This window comes from Microplitis mediator, chromosome 3, assembly GCF_029852145.1.
Source record: "Microplitis mediator isolate UGA2020A chromosome 3, iyMicMedi2.1, whole genome shotgun sequence".
Classification (NCBI taxonomy): Eukaryota; Metazoa; Arthropoda; class Insecta; order Hymenoptera; family Braconidae; genus Microplitis; species Microplitis mediator.
The window spans coordinates 22,395,339-22,412,724 of record NC_079971.1 but is presented as its reverse complement, the minus strand read 5'-3'; the positions used below and the strand labels follow the sequence as shown (position 1 = coordinate 22,412,724).

Genomic DNA, 17,386 nt, shown 5'->3' with positions numbered 1-17,386 from the left:
GAAAAAAAGTTCATGTATATTTACATATAGATAAATTCTTGAAATTCTACTAATTGTAGTATATATATATATGTATCATACATTGTATCATAAATTACAACACTTACCGACACTCACTTAAAAACTCCACTAATTGTAGTATATATATATTATAAGTAAACTTTAGTAGTTTTGTAAGTATACATTTTATTTACAAGTATAGGGTCTCCGTAAAATTTCAATCAGTTGCGTGCTGACACTTGATGTATTCTCGTGTAGCACGTTTAAAGTTATTTTACTTAGCATGTGATTTCCTCTATGGCGAACGGATTTTCGGCAATAATATTTTTATAATATGCCGATGCCGTAACGCCAGGGAAATAAATATTTTATCTGTTTTGAGCGACTAATTGTTTATTATATTTAATAAATAATTTATATGTGTTATTTACTAAGACTTGTAGTGAATTTTGAATCTTGATTTAAACTTTTGCCAGGTGTTAATTTTTGACAGTGTATTAGTGAAATTTTTTTGTTTATTAATTTTAATGACTTGACTATGGATATTATGGATGGTGAGTTCAATTTTTATTTTATTTATTAACGAGTTATTATTTTAATTATTTTATGAAAATTAAAACTGCTATTATGAAACTATAGTTATTAGTTTGGAACTTTCTTTTTAATGGTACAGCTGAAATATTAGTTTTACAAAAAAATTTATAAATGACAATTTATATAAAATTTAATTCTCTACAAAAAAGGTTTCTTATAAAATTGTCGTAAAATCATTTTTTTGAGAGTTACAACCATTTTTATGTAAGAAAAATTCCCTGGCTCATAGTCGAAAATTTTTTAAATTTGTAATTTACCGTCTAGCGTCTAACCTATTGACCCTACAGAAAAAATTTCTAGTAATTTTTTGTAGGAAATTTTATTCCCTACAAAAAAGTTCCTATGTAAAATTATCATAAGTCGATCAGTTTTTGAATTACAGCTCAAAGTAGTTCGGACAGAAAATAAAGTAGTTTTTTTTTTTAATTAAAAAAATTTATATTATTTATTTAATTGAAGAATGATAAAGATATTTATCTTCTGAACAAACACAAATATATAATACATTATATATTTATGTATGGACTTAAATATAAGATAATTGTCTATTCCTATGAACATATATTTTAATAGACACTTTAGGAGTTAATTGAGTTCAATAAATTCTCAGCTCATTAAAAAATACCAAGATAAGATAGTCAGGGACAAAAAAAATTTTTTTTTAAAATTCAGTTGAACAATGAAAAAAAAAATTTATAACGACTAATGAAGAAATATTTTGTAATTTTTATCTCTGATCAATAAACAAGTCATTATTTATTAAACGATAACATTTTAATGCGATGTCAATTTCTTAATTAATTTTTTTTTAAGAATTTTAATTTTTCAATGGCGAAAATATATTTGTGATATATATTTAACGCAATGGATAAGCAATTTCAAATAACTACTTATATGACTCATAAGTATACTACATAACTGATAAAAATTAATTGATCACGATTATCGTAGTGATAAATTGTAATCATTATCTAATTATAATTTTCTGATAAAAAAATTTTATTTTAAATATAAATTTATCACCATTGAAAAAAAATTTTTTTTTTTTAAGTATATTTATATATTAGAGTTGACATACAAAATGAAGCTGAAATAAAAATTAAGGGATTAATATAAGTGATGCGATGACTTGACTGCTCTTAATTATAGATTACGTATTAAATTATTTATAAAATATAATGATATTAAATTCGTAAAAAATGGAGTAACTAAAAATTGAAATAAATAACGAATCGTGTGATTGATATATTTAAAATTAAATATATGTTAGTTGGTTATTTAATCAGTTGCGTTTAACTAACGAAATATTAAATATCTTACTGAGATTAAATATATTTTTTTTTACTTTATTGTTTATTTATATTTTTATTTAAATAATTTAATAAATATTATGACCATGGGAAATGGAGTTGAATGAGCAGGTGGGACGGGAAGGAAAATAAAAAATGATGATACTGTCGAGTGATAATTTAAATCGAATACTTTAATGAATCTTTGCTCGGAACAAAAATCTGAATAATGTTAGTCAGGTAATTATAATAAATAAAAAGACTGGATGGATTTTCTGGCGCGAACAGTATTTGAGATTGAAGGGAATGTGCATTGAAAGCCGTCCAGTTGAGTCTCGGTACATTTATTATATTCTCCAGCTAAAAATTATCACGGTGTCGGTGATTTCGGTGTTAATTAATCCAAATTATTTAATTTATTTTTATTCTCCATAAAATCAATCGTGAAGAAAATAAAATAAATAAACTGAAAAAAATTATCTAAAAATTGCTTACTATTTTCCCAAGAGCTTTATTCGCCCATAAGACCTCTCTTTATCATAAAATCGCGACCGCACCATCTAATAATTTTTTTTATCAATTACCGCGCGTGCATAAAATATAAAAAAATAATTTAATAAATCACCTCCAGAAAATTTTTTATCAGCAACAAATATGTCAAGTTTCTGCATTTTTGTTATTAAATTATAATTTATTATTTATTTTTATTTAAATAAAAAATATTTATTCTATATAATAAATGATTTATATTTTACTTACATGACAATAATAATTTTAATAAAAAATTAAAAAATAATGGTAATTAATTAAATCTAATTACTGAATCTGTGGAAACTTTAGTTATCGTAATTTTATTTTATAATTAAAAGTACTTATTAAATTATTCACAGGTCTTTTTTCTTTTAAAATTCTTAGCTTTGTATTTCCTTTAGGTATTTAAAGTTTAGTACTAACATCTTTGCAAGGAACTATAAATACTTTCGCATTGACACTATTAACCATAAATGGTAAATGTAATTTGTAAAGATTTAAACCCTCTTACCTTTAAGGTAATTACATACTTTCTAAGTACGTATAGCTTTTAGTAAATTTAAAATTCGCGTCATTTAAAAGTATGTTAAATTCATGCCTAAAATTTTTTTTGTACCAAACTTTGAATCTTGAAAAAAAAATGTCAATTTTTACAGAAGGTAATAATATTTATTTATCACATAATACAATATATGTAGTTAGTAAATTACTGGAAAAAAATTTGTGATCTCTGAAAATTTTTCGACAAAAATTTTTTTGACAAAAAAATTTTTAATTTATAAATCGAGTACTTAAAATTAAAATTTCCGCTCAAATATCGAAGATACGGTAAAAATATATCAATACTAATTTTTAGATAATAAAATTTCCTAGAAAAAAGATTCCTGCATATTTTTCCGTTAACTCAATAGTTCAAGAGTTATAATTAAAACCAACTAAAATTGAATTAAAACAAACATTCAGAGACTAAATTTTTAATTCTTTACTCCAAATCATAATATCTTACAAACCGTCAAACTTACGTTAAATGTCATCATGACTTTTTTTATAGAAAATTAAATTATCTACAAGATAATTCATTGTCATTTTTGTCTTATCTGCAACCGTTTAGCCATAATTTAAATTCAAAGATAAAAATTTTTTATGGGATTTATTTTATCCAATTTATTACAGCGGATGCTTTAAATGAAAATTAAAGCTGATCTATCAAAGATACAATAAAAATGTATGAATACAAATTTATAGAGAATTAAATTTCCTAAAGAAAATCATTCATTACATTTTTACGTCAACTTGATAGTTTGCGAGCTATCGTTATATTACCAGTCAATTATTTTTTAAATATATATTGACAATAGTAGCAATTAATTTAAATTGTCCGCAAAAAATTTAATTTAGGCGCGAAAAAAAACTAACATGTAATTAAGCGCACGCATTCAAATCAACATCCAATAATGTAAATGTAAGCATAGCAATAAATATATGAATACATAAATATATGCATTCATACATATATATTAATGTATTTAACGAAAATGAGTCACCATCTATACAATATAATTCCTCGTGGCCCTCTCCTCGTGCTCTCACTCGTAAATACATTCATAAAAATATCACAACTACTCCCTCAATATATACACATATATATATAGATTTATATATATAATAATAATCGTAAAACTACGTCAACACTCGTCAATCATCGACCGCGTGCGCGACTTCCGTCACACTACTGGCACTCGCGATCTCCGAACCCCGCGAATTTGAATACTATTTAAATTTTCAAAATTCCTTTCCCCCTTTATTTAAATTACGCGCCCTTGACCAAAATTTCTCCAGCCTTCTCATGCCCAAAATAAATCATTCCAGCCCTCGGATATTTTTTTACCATGAAAAAAAAAATGTATTCCCCTCTCAGGATATTTCATTTCATCATTACGTCCCTGGTAGCAACTGCGCAAGTCCCGAGTTGCCAAAGTATTAAAAATATAAATATTTATTGTTATTAAAAATTTGTGATAAATTACTGGGCAATTAAATAAAAGATAAAAATATAAATTATCTTTGTTATAAATTAAATTTAAATTATTGCCAAATATATTATTTATTTAAAAATATAAAAAATACAGTCGCGCGCATGGTAACCGCCATCTTTAATTCTTCGGAGTAAACTTATTATATATATCTATATATACATATTTGCAGAATTAGTTGAATCAGCGTTTTAAAGATACTCATACTTATTTTCATTTCGGAGTATTATTTAAATATATATAAATATATACCTGAGAGATTACCTGATACTTTTAAATCAGTTATCGTTGATTCATTACTCAGTATCGAAAAATCAGCGTAGGAGTGAACATTTAAATATTTAAAAAAAAAAATTCATTTAATAAAAATCAATAAATTTAATAAATAATAAATAATTTTAAAAATAAGTGATTATTAAAATATATATATACATAATTTGTTTAATTATTAATAATAATCATGCATAAAATATTGGGTATGAATAATTGCAAAGTATTTTCTGTACTTAGAAGTCCCGATGAGGGTGAACTTAATCGTAAAGTTTAAACAATAAATAAATATATATATATATATTATATTTTTTATTAAATTTTGTGACGTAACATTATTTTTTTTATCTGATTTAAAAGAAAAAAAACTGAACTGTGGATGACCTTTTAATAATTATTTTATTAATTAATTAATTAATCGATCAATTAATTTGCGAACGTGTCAGGTGATGTCTTATCGGAATCGACGTGTCCAGATAATCAAACAATAAAAAAATATATATATATATATATATCCGCTAATAAGTGCGGTAATAGTGCGGTATTTATATAACCCGTAATGTATTTGCGACTTTACAAGGACGAAAAAGGGAGCGAGCATAAAAGATTGAGAGCATCAGCATTTGAATCTGGTTTGGGATCAGGATCGGGATCAGAGTCTGGATCAGGGTCTGGTGGTAAAGTCAAAGTCGGCGGATCTAAATCAGCAAAATTATTGGCAAGCTGTGAGCCAGTTTACGAAACCGCTGGAACGAGTGAAGGCGAAGGTGAAGAAATTGAGTTTGGATTTGGAAATTATTTCGACGCAGACATAGATATAGATATTGACGGTGTCTGTGGACTATATAAATTTGGATTGTCACGAGGTATGAGCGAGGAAGAACGTGCAGTAATAACGCCACGAATTGGATGGCGCAAATTGACAGACCCTGGAGACTGACACGAGAATTTGAAAATTTGGACGGCATCAATACGATAGCATTTGCCGTATAAACCTAGTCCTTTGTTTGTTATTGGTAGTGGTAATAATATTGATAATAACAATACTAAAAAAAATAATAATCATTTTTATAAAGTTCCTGATGTCGTACGAAACCGAGCTTTGATACGAATTATTCTGAAGAGACAACCAAAGATGGCAGGACACCGGTGTCGGTAGCAGACGGGGTTCACGCTTCCTAGACCTTTTGTTTATTTATTTATATATTTTTGGTATATTTGTTTATTTAAATGGGTATTTATGTGAGTGAGCCTTGGATGTGCCATAGTAGCTGTTAAGAGACAAGCTTTGAGTTTAGTCGGTTGTGTCAACCGGACAATATTTGTGCTTAAGTGCTTACCAATTTACTTGGATTTATTATTAGGATAAATATATAAATATAAATATAAATAAATATATATAGTTTAATTTATTGATAGTAATAATGCCCGCGACTCCGAGCAAGCTCAATTTGAGCTTTGCTAGAAATGCATACAATGCTTTTAATAATCGAACGCCAACGGATAACGTTGACCCACAAGTTGAACAAAAAACTGAATTGTTGGAGGGTAAGAATTTTTCAAATTTACCGCCAAGAGATAAAAGAAGGTTTTGCTTTCAAGATGATGATGGAAAATTTTTTTCTGTTTTAGGTACGAGGGGCAATGGGCTTTCGCAGCTCAAAAATGGAGTGGATTATATTAATCCTGGTGAAGAAGATCAAATGGAAATCTATGGGTAATTTATTTTTAATTATTTTTATTCTAGCCTGAAATTTTTTTGAAACTCAACAAACGTCAATAAAATTTTAATTTACTTGACACATCTACAAACGCTACCGTGAAATTTCTTTTCAAACTTCCCGCTATGAAAATTTGAAATTTAAAAAAAAGGAAAGTTATTGGGTTTGGTCCAATTTTTGACAATCGAGTTTTCATTAGATCTCTATGTCAATGAATTTTCATTAACTTGAAATATACAAAAAATGTACAGCACGAAAAAAATTACAGTTTTCAGTCCGAAAACTGGACCCTTGTATAAAAAAACAGTACTGTAGTTCGCACTGCAATAATTAAGACTACTTCTTACAATGAAGTCTTTAAGATCATACCCGAGTCGAAATATTAGACGTAAGTTGAACGTTCTTAACGTTTTGAACGTGAATTGAACGTTTTTAACGTTTTGAAAGTAAATTGAACGATTTTTTTGTATTTTAGTTCGTAAAAAATTGGTAATTTCATGAGTTATGATTTTAGTTTAATGATAGCATTAATTCATTTATTTCATATTTGTAATCACAATTTTCATAACCTTGATATCATAATATATGAAAAGATATAATAGTGTTAAAGATAGAAGTATGAAACTGAAAAAAATTTTTTTTCAAAATACGAATTTTTTATTTAAGAGCCAGAAAGGCGGACGAAAAAATTTTAGGGAATTGACGTGATTATAATCCAGGAGTACAAAATCGATGAAAAAAATTTTTTGGTATGCTTATGTTTTCTTATTGTCAGTCTAAATAGGTTTTAGTTACGTTTTCGATTTATGATACTCCTATCTACGTTTTGAATAAGTTGAAAGCTGTCAAATTGAGTTTTTAATGTCCAAAATGTTCAATTTACGTTTAAAACGTTAAAAAAGTTCAATTTACGTCTAATATTTTGACTCGGGTAGATATCAAATTTTACAGTTTCTACCATTAATTTGAATGTCGAAAACCTGTTTGCTATTGAGGACTGAAAAAAGTTTTGTAGAAAACTGTAACGTCTTAGAAAAAATGTAATTTTTACAGTTTTGAAAGAGAGGAACTTGGCCGAGTTTTGAAACTATTCTTTTTTCCGTGTGAGTTCAACACTTGATACCAGCGATTTTATTATCACAAGTGGTCTTAGTTAATTGATCCCATGGTTCCCGATATTGTATATAACAATGAAAGTGGAAATTAATTATTATTAAGATCAATTGTCATAGTGCTCAGTTGCAGAGAATCAATTGTCGTGGGATCTACTGACGTAGAACTACTTGGAGTTCGATCAGGAAAATTCAATACAATAATTACTTTCATTAGATAACAGCTAATTTTAAATGCCTGATTAATTAGGATATTAATTGAAAATTCATTTATGAAATCCACGTGACGTTTCCTTAAATTTCCCTAGACTAGAATCAGGAAATTTTCATTGATTCCCATGATCACTCATTTCTTTAATCGCTAGGGTTCAGGATTCAAAATTTCTGGGAATAAAAAAAGGTGTAAAATAGTTTTATTTAATCTGGGAAAATTCAAACTCGCGTATTACCGACCAAAAAAAAAAAGGATATTAAGATCTTAGATATTTTTTTTATGAGCGTAATCAAAAGACGGTTTATAATCAAAAGATATCCGAGATGGAAAAAAAGCTGCATTTATTTTTATTATGAGTTCAAATTACTCTGACTGGGCTAAAATTACGTCGATTGACGTCAAAAAAATTTTTTCCTTGAGTTCGATAATACCGAGATATAATTAATTCATTAGTTCATCACTTCTAATTTATTATTTTATTTAATTAATCAAAAAAAATTGTTATTTAAGCAAAAGTTTGAAAGAATAAATATTTGATTGGGAAATAAATTTAAAAATTTCAAATACGTCATAAGACAGCTGTTAATAAAATGTGCTTAGCAATTTTTTTTGGTTTTTTTTTATCGCTAGAATTGTTTGATAATATTAAAAAAAATAAGAAACTGCGTCATAAACAATAGAAGTAATAAATAAAGATTTAATTTCATTATTGATACAAAGAATTAAATATATTTGTGGAAAAAAAAAACTGATAATCACTGTGTAAATTACACAAGACTATCCACAATTATTCAAATTACAGTAAAGTGTAAAGACACGTTTGTTATCTAATACATAAAAAGTATCATTTTTTAATAATACTGATACTTTATTGAAAAGATTTTATTACATTTGGTCATCATTCGATTCTATGAATCATTACATTTTTTTGCGGCTCATTTTACCCCAGTTGGACAAGGAATTAATAAATTCTTATTTATGTGCATCAGTTTGTAAAAATTTTGAGCATAGTGACGCACTTGTTTTTAGACAATTGTGAGGATATATTATTCTTCATAGATATAATATTTTTATTTCTTAAATCATTTTAATTTTCATACTTTAATGTTTTTGAAAATATTAAAAATATTTTTAAAGTCCATTGATAATGAAGAGTACATATTTATTTCTACTAACGCTCGATTAATATTTTATAAAAATGGAGAAAAATATGGGACGGAATTTTTGTCAGCCCATTTTACCCCACGTGGATGAGGAATTAATAAATAATTATTAACATGCATCAGTTTTTATCGATGACTGTTGATTAAGACTGATTGCAACTTGAGTGAAATAAGCGACATTTCGTAAATTAGAAACTCTAAGCTGTAAATTACTAAAAAAAATTTAAAAGAAGTTAAAGACTAAAATAATTTATTTATTTTCCAGATACCGTAGGAGTAAAATCTTTACAATAATCACTTGGGTCCTGATAGTAGCAACTGGTGGTCTCTTGCGTCTTATATTCCATTGGGTGCCGCATTTGATGGTACGAGCAACTCATTCAAAATGTTCACTCGACGAGGCTGATACTGTGCTGCTGATCGAAAGATTTCAAGGCAAACATGCGTACTATTACGTGAAAAAACTAAAGACACTGACTGCTGCTGATGTATCGTAAGTATTTATAATTATTTTTTAAGCCAATTGATTTCTTAAATTTATTTGTTCAAATAAATTTCAGTAAAAACGCATTGGACAGCGAGACACTGATTGATGAATCCTGGAATGACGCGGCTAGTGTCAATTCAACGGATCTGGCTGGCGTAACAACTATTGATGATACTCTAAAGCTGTCAGTTCACTTGCACAGCGGACATTTTAAACGCGTGTCCTCCATTTTGATGTTCACATGCAAAAAACTTGTTTACATCTGGGATAATGAACGCAGCGAATTTCTTAAGCTAGCTGGTCTAGATACTGGTGTTTCTACGTCAACGTTACATCAAATGCCGGGTTTGACTTCTCAAGAACAATTTCTGAGGTAAAATTCATAAATTTGTATTAAAAATATTTATTTCAGCACTTTGCGAATTTTTCATAGAGTTCTTTAGTTGTTTGATCGATAAAAAGATGAACATGGCGACCATATTAGTAGTGATAAATTAATTTTCATTCGTATTCACAGAAACTACAAAATCCTCAAAGTTATGTCTTTATCCTGAAAAAAAATCCTATGTCTAATACAATAAAATTTGAATTACAGACGCAGCGTTTACGGGAACAATGAAATAAAGATTCCGCTGAAAAGTTTCATCCATTTATTGTGTCTCGAGGCACTGAATCCATTTTACGTCTTCCAATTATTCAGTTTCGGGCTGTGGATAGCTGATGATTACTACTACTACGGTCTGGCAATTATGACAATGTCTGGCTTCGGCATCACGATGGCCGTCATCCAAACCCGCCGCGTAAGTCAATCTAATTTTAATTTCAATTTATATTCGATCTATTAATAAACCTTCAATTGCCACAATTAATTAAGCCAAAACTAACCACGCGCTTTAATAATTGCAGAACCAGCAGAAACTAAGTTCAACGGTCCATTCATCAGATGTAGCTACAGTTATGCGAGACCGCACGACTGGTAAAACAGATTCCATCACGTCCGATCGTCTGGTTCCTGGTGACATCCTAGTGATACCCCCGCACGGTTGCCTTATGCCCTGTGACGCAGTTCTTCTTACAGGAACGTGCATCCTCAACGAGTCGATGTTAACCGGAGAATCCGTACCCGTCACTAAAACCCCGGTCCCATCGTCCGCGGATATGATATACGATACCAAAGAACACGCACGTCATACCCTCTTCTGCGGCACGAAAGTCATTCAAACTCGATACTTTGGAGGTGAAAAAGTCCTTGCTGTGATTATCCGCACGGGATTCAATACCAGCAAAGGAGGACTCGTGCGATCAATAATGTACCCGCCACCAGTGGACTTCAAATTCGAACAAGATTCATACAAATTCGTTGAAATCCTGGCGTGTATCGCGGCCATCGGCGCTATTTACACAGCGATAACCAAATCGATGCGCGGAATACCTGCTCGTGATATTATTCTAGAAGCACTTGATCTCATCACAATTGTTGTTCCACCAGCGCTGCCTGCTGCTATGACAGTAGGGCGCCTGGTTGCTCAAAACCGACTCGAGAAGAAACGAATTTACTGCACAAGCCCTCGAGCCATCAATGTGTCGGGTTCTATTGACTGCATTTGCTTTGATAAAACTGGAACCCTTACGGAAGATGGTCTAGATATGTGGGGAGTAGTTCCAGCAACAGAAAGGAAATTTTTCGTCCCTGTTAAGTCAATTAGCTCATTACCGGCCGCAGAACTACTATTCGGCATGGTAAGTTGCCATGAAATAACAATCATTGATGGATCATTGGTCGGAGATCCACTGGATCTAAAAATGTTCGAGTCAACCGGATGGACCCTCGAAGAGCCTGACGTATCGGATAACACCAAGTTCTCGATGATGTTTCCGACAATTGTTCGCCCGCCAAAGAATTCAAGGCTGTTACAAACTCAAGAGCCGCTGCCGGGTATGTCCCCAGCTCGCCAGAACTCAATCGCCAATTCGGAAATAGAGAACATGTCGCTACACAATTTGGCTGCTTCGGATGCAGAATTGGCTGAGCAAGGATTAGAAATAGGTATCATAAGACAGTTTCCTTTCACATCAAGCTTACAGCGTATGAGTGTCATCACCCGGACGTTGGGTGCTACGCACTATGATCTCTACTGCAAAGGAAGTCCGGAAATGATCCAAAGTCTATCACGCCCAGAATCAATCCCTGCTGATTTTGCTTCAGTTCTCCAGGAATACACCTCCGAAGGCTACCGTGTGATTGCAATGGGACACAAACCACTCAATAAATTAACTTACGCCAAAGTTCAGCGTCTGAGCCGCGAGTCCGCGGAAAGTGATCTTCATTTCCTGGGTTTCGTTATCCTAGAAAATCGACTCAAGCAAGAAACTACTCCAGTTATAGAAGAACTCAATCGGGCATCAATAAAAACAGTTATGGTTACTGGTGATAACATCCTGACGGCGTTATCTGTAGCACGTGATTGCGAAATGATACAATCAGACATGCCAGTTATTGCTGTAACTGCGGTACAAACTGGTCAACAAAAGCCACAACTATATTACACCCGTAGTGATCATACCGTTTCATCACCAATACCCTCAAGCATTAGCGAAATGACCGATTTGAATAGCATCATTTCGCTAGAAACAATCGAAAGTGGTTCATTCGTTCGCACAGACGGGGTCTATCTTTCAGACGACTGCCACAAGCACAGTACTAACAAATATGTATTCGCTGTTGACGGTAAAACCTGGGCAATCATTAAACAATACTACCCAGAACTTCTTCCTAGAATAGCAACACGTGGTGCGATTTTCGCACGGATGTCACCAGATCAGAAGCAGCAACTGGTCCAAGAGTTACAGGGTCTCGGCTATTATGTCGCCATGGTCGGAGACGGAGCCAACGACTGTGGGGCCCTGAAGGCTGCTCACACTGGAATCTCACTATCCGATACAGAGTCATCAGTAGCGTCACCGTTTACTAGCCGGGAAACAAATATCTCCTGCTTGCAGTCTGTTATCCGGGAAGGTCGTGCTGCATTGGTCACCTCATTCGGCATCTTCAAGTACATGGCAGCTTATTCACTGACGCAATTCGTCTCAGTGATGATTTTGTACGAAATAGATTCAAACTTGACCGATTTCGAGTTCTTGTACATCGACTTACTGATCATATCAGTGTTTGCATTCTTTCTACCCCGGACCCAGGCATATGATGGCCCACTGGTCAAAGATCCTCCGCCGACTAGTTTGGTCAGCACCTCATCAATACTGAGCATCGCTTTGCAAATGATTCTCGTCACCGGTTTCCAATGCTTGAGCTACTGGAACCTCAAGCAGTATGACTGGTACAAACAGTTTAATGTTGAAGAGACTGAAGACAAAGATGACGTTTCCTGTTTAGAAAACTATACCCTGTTTATTATCAGTTCAATGCAATATATTATACTAGCCGCAACATTTTCTAAAGGTCATCCATATCGCAAAAGTATTTTCACTAATCACGGATTGCTTGCGTCCTTCATTTTGATGTCAATGTTCTCTTCATACTTGGCTATCTGTCCCTTCGACTGGCTGGCTCATCAATTCGAACTGGTAATGCCACCGGAGACTTCATTCAGGGTCAGACTAGTTCTATATGGTGCAGCTAATTTGATCATTGCATTAATCGTTGAATGTTTCATCGTTGATTACCTGATTTCCGGCAAATTGCGCTACCGCTGGCACAATGTCGACAAATCAAAACGTAAATTTTTGGCAATAGAACGTGACATGTTGAAGAACACGAAATGGCCGCCATTGACACAAGAACCCCCGACTCCAGATGTCGCAGTACCTGACTTGATAAGACGGAATACTGTTACGGAAATAAAAATAGAAAAGCATATTCCTGACAACGCAAGTAACCATGGGGTAGCTAATATTGTAACGCCTGTGAAATCGGGAATATTTTTCAACAAAAGTTCTCCAAGATCATTGACGATGGCTAATAAATTTGGCTCTGCACGAGAGGTTACACTCAACCCAACCAGTTTGGTTAATGACCGACGCAATACTGTATCGATGCAAATAGTGTCACCTTGTTATGAAGATCGTGAGCTAACAGATGTAACAACGCCTTCACGTAAACTGATGAATGGTAATGGCGACAGTCATATTAAAAGACGTCACAATTCAGAGTCAGAAAATGGAATCGACCAGCACCGTGCTATCAATCATGGGAACCCTTCAAACAGATTGACGTCGATAAATCCGATTGCGACTTTACCAAGAAACCAATCAATGCAAAATCAAAAAATTAGGGATATCAATATGGATAAAATAAATAAAAGCGAAGATTTGAGACGAGGACAAAGTGTTTTAGAAATGGATATTTTGCCTTCTTGAAACGCGGTTACATCCTTTGTTAAAACAAAGGTTTTTTTATTACGATTTATTGTGCTAATAGTATGACACGGGACTATGAGCATTTAATTTTATTTAACTTGAAAATTCAATGCTGCCTATTTATTAGAGTTGGGTTCTTAATTATTATGTCATTTTTGTATTTTCAAAGTTTCGATGCTTAAATCAGTTCTAAATGTACAAAGAAAATTTTTCTGACGATTTTCACTCTTATATGAATCATATATGAACTCGATCATATAATTCAATGCTCTATATTCATTATTGGTCAAATATGATGTATATATGATTTGTATATGATTAAAAAAATCCATTTTGGATCAGGTAATCATCATATATGTGTAAATAGTCATATATGAACAGATATGAATCAGATTTGTCATATATGGTCAGATATCATTCATGTATGATCAGATATCAGTTATGTATGATCAGCTATGCATTATATGTGATCAGATATGAGTCATGTATGATCAGATATAGATTATATATGATCAAATATGAATCATATATGAACTCGATCATATAATTCAATACTATATTCATGATTGGTCAAATATGATCTATATCTGATTTGTATATGACTAAAAAAGTCCATTTTGGATCAGGTAGACATCATATATGTGTAAATAGTCATATATGAACAGATATGAATCAGATTTGTCATATATGGTCAGATATCAGTTATGTATGATCAGATATCAGTTATGTATGATCAGCTGTGCATTATATGTGATCAGATATGAGTCATGTATGATTAGCTATGCATTATATGTGATCAGAAATGAGTCATGTATGATCAGATATTGATTATATATGATCAAATATGAATCATATATGAAGTCGATCATATAATTCAATACTTTATACTCATTATTGGTCAAACATAATCCATATCTGATTTGTATATGATAAAAAAAATCCATTTTGGATAACGTAGACATCATATATGTGTAAGTAGTCATATATGAACAGATATGAAGCATATATGATCAGATATGAGTCATGTATGATCAGATATTGATTATATATTATCAGATATGAATCATATATGGACTAGATTATGTAAAATTTAAATATGACTGTTAGAAAACATATATGACATGGATGTAGAACAATATCATACTATATATGATTCGAGTATGATATTGATGTTCATCAGATAGGGCTCACAAATTGCCAAAATCATATTTAGAGTATATATTTATAAAATATAATAAATTCAGTATTATATATGGTCTTATACATTAATATTACCAAAATATAGAAAAATAAAAATTTTTAAATTATATGAATCACATACACCAACAAAAACAAGCCAAAATTTTTTAAGAAATGAATACTCAATATATATAAATTATTCAGTCTTCACATACGTCGATATATGGTTTAATATTCATTATATATCGTCTCATTGAGTAATAATTCGTATTTATAGATTTTATATGAATCAGATACAGTTAATTTAGAACTTTCACTTGCCAAAATCATGTACAGAGTAAATATAAATAATGAATAGTTAAAATATTTATCATAAATGCTTCAAATATAGAATAATATTGATATATGAATCAGATATGAGTCATATTTAATTCGGAACGGGTCAAAATCATATAAAATAATTAATACTCATATAAATAATTTATTCACAGAATAAAATCATTTACACATCAGATAAAATTATATACGCTCATAATGATATCATATAAGACTATATGTGTCATATACATGTCATATAAGATCATGTATGGTTATATCCACGCCATATAATATCGTATATGTTCATGTTGATACCAAAAGTGATCATATGTATTGAACATAAGCAACATAGAATCAGATACATCATATATGACCATATGTACATCATATATGACCATATATAGATAAATTATGAACTAATATGACTTAAAAAAGTTTATATGAATCAGATATTGTTTATATATCGTCAATATACGATAAAAACTGAATTTTGTCTATTTTCTGCTTCACAAAAATTCAAATTTTGAGTAAAATTCTTTTTCATCAGCATACAGAACCGATTTAGAAATGAAACTTATGAGAATAAAAAAAGATTATCTGAGACAGAACCACTCTACTAATTTAAACTATTGATTTATTATATATTATTTATATTTGAGTCCCTTTTGACTCAAAATTGTCAATTCTTTCACAGAGTTAGTATTCATTACCCAAATTACAAGCAAAACAAAGTATTAATAAATCTGTACCGTTTTTTTTAGATCTTAATATCTTTGTTCATATTTTATAATTTATAGTCTTTGCATTTTAGGGTTCGTTACTTATTAATCGATTAATTGATTACTTAATTACCGAGTACTTGGCTATATAATTTTACCAACTGCATCATTTTTTTCGGTTTTATTATTTAATATCCGGCTTTTATAGAGTTAATTAATTATTTTATTGTCAATATTATTTACACAATATTGTATAAAAAAATGTAAATTAACGGACAATTCTATGCTTCAAAAATATTTAAAAATAAATAAATAAATAAATAATAATTATACAAATAAGTTAAAAAAAAATCAAATAATTTAGGAAATTTAATACGTGATTCAAGTAATTGAAGTTATCATAGTTTTTTTTTTTTTTTTTGTTAATTACGATTCTAATGAGTACTTTACAACTCATTTTTATATCTATTGACTAATAAAAAAAAAAAAAAAAATAAGTAAATAAATAAAAAAATAGATAGATTTTTTGTTAGATAATTTTTTTGTGTAATAGTGTACTTATAAATAAATAAATAAAATATATCAATGTAGAAAATAAATATATATATAGAAAATTGTTAAAAGAGTATACGTAAATATTATTTTAATGATATATATGTATGGAAAATTAATTACTTAAAATAATACAAATAATAATATAAAAATATATATAAAACACAAATTTTGATTCGTATTAATTATTTTTTTTCATAAATTTGTTTTGAATAAATGTAATTAATTGTAATAATATTATTCATTTTGACAATGAAATTTATGAATAAATAAAAAAAAATTAATAAATAAATATATATATAAATATTGCATATTTTTTTTTTTGATGCTTATATTTTAAGGCGATTCGTAACCCGCGAAAAAATGCTCAGATATTATTCTGTAGGACCTCGTTATAAGCCTGTTAGTTTCTCTCAAGCTATCGCGATATCTGGTTTATAAAAAAGACAGCATGATAATTTTATAATGAGGTCCGACCATCAGGGAGAGGGGGGCAGAGTGGGTCGCTTAAGAAAAATAATTATAATATGATTAATTTTTTTTACGCGTTTACTTTTTTTTAGACCCTTGATACGTCCATTGATATTAAAAAATCGAAAATTAGGAGCAAAGTGGGCCCTCAAAAAAATTTCGGATTTGATATTTTTTATTCTTTACTCGTGTGATATTTACAAATAACTATGAAACAATCGTATTTTAATAATATAAAAGTCATTTTAATAGTCTGCTGTGATAGGGGAGGAAGGGACAAATGGGGGTACTTAAGGAAATACCAAGTTTTCGAGGACTCAAATACCCTAAATCTTTTTTTAACTTCCCGCTAAGAAAAT

At 30.2% G+C, this 17,386-nt stretch overlaps 1 protein-coding gene across 2 annotated transcripts; it reads left to right on the top strand.

Moving 5' to 3' along the window:
- Window positions 1–241: 241 nt before the first annotated feature.
- Window positions 242–16,387, top strand: LOC130664535 (polyamine-transporting ATPase 13A3-like). 2 transcript variants are annotated; one of them, XM_057464479.1, is made up of 6 exons: window positions 242–554; window positions 6,350–6,434; window positions 9,193–9,420; window positions 9,488–9,787; window positions 10,010–10,214; window positions 10,321–16,387. In XM_057464479.1, the coding sequence occupies exons 1-6, from the start codon at window positions 539–541 to the stop codon at window positions 13,786–13,788; spliced, it is 4,302 nt and encodes a 1,433-aa protein (XP_057320462.1). In that variant the 5' UTR covers window positions 242–538; the 3' UTR covers window positions 13,789–16,387. The 2 variants fall into 2 exon arrangements, with proteins under 2 accessions (XP_057320462.1, XP_057320461.1); XM_057464478.1 differs by lacking the exon at window positions 242–554 and adding an exon at window positions 6,133–6,265.
- Window positions 16,388–17,386: the final 999 nt, after the last annotated feature.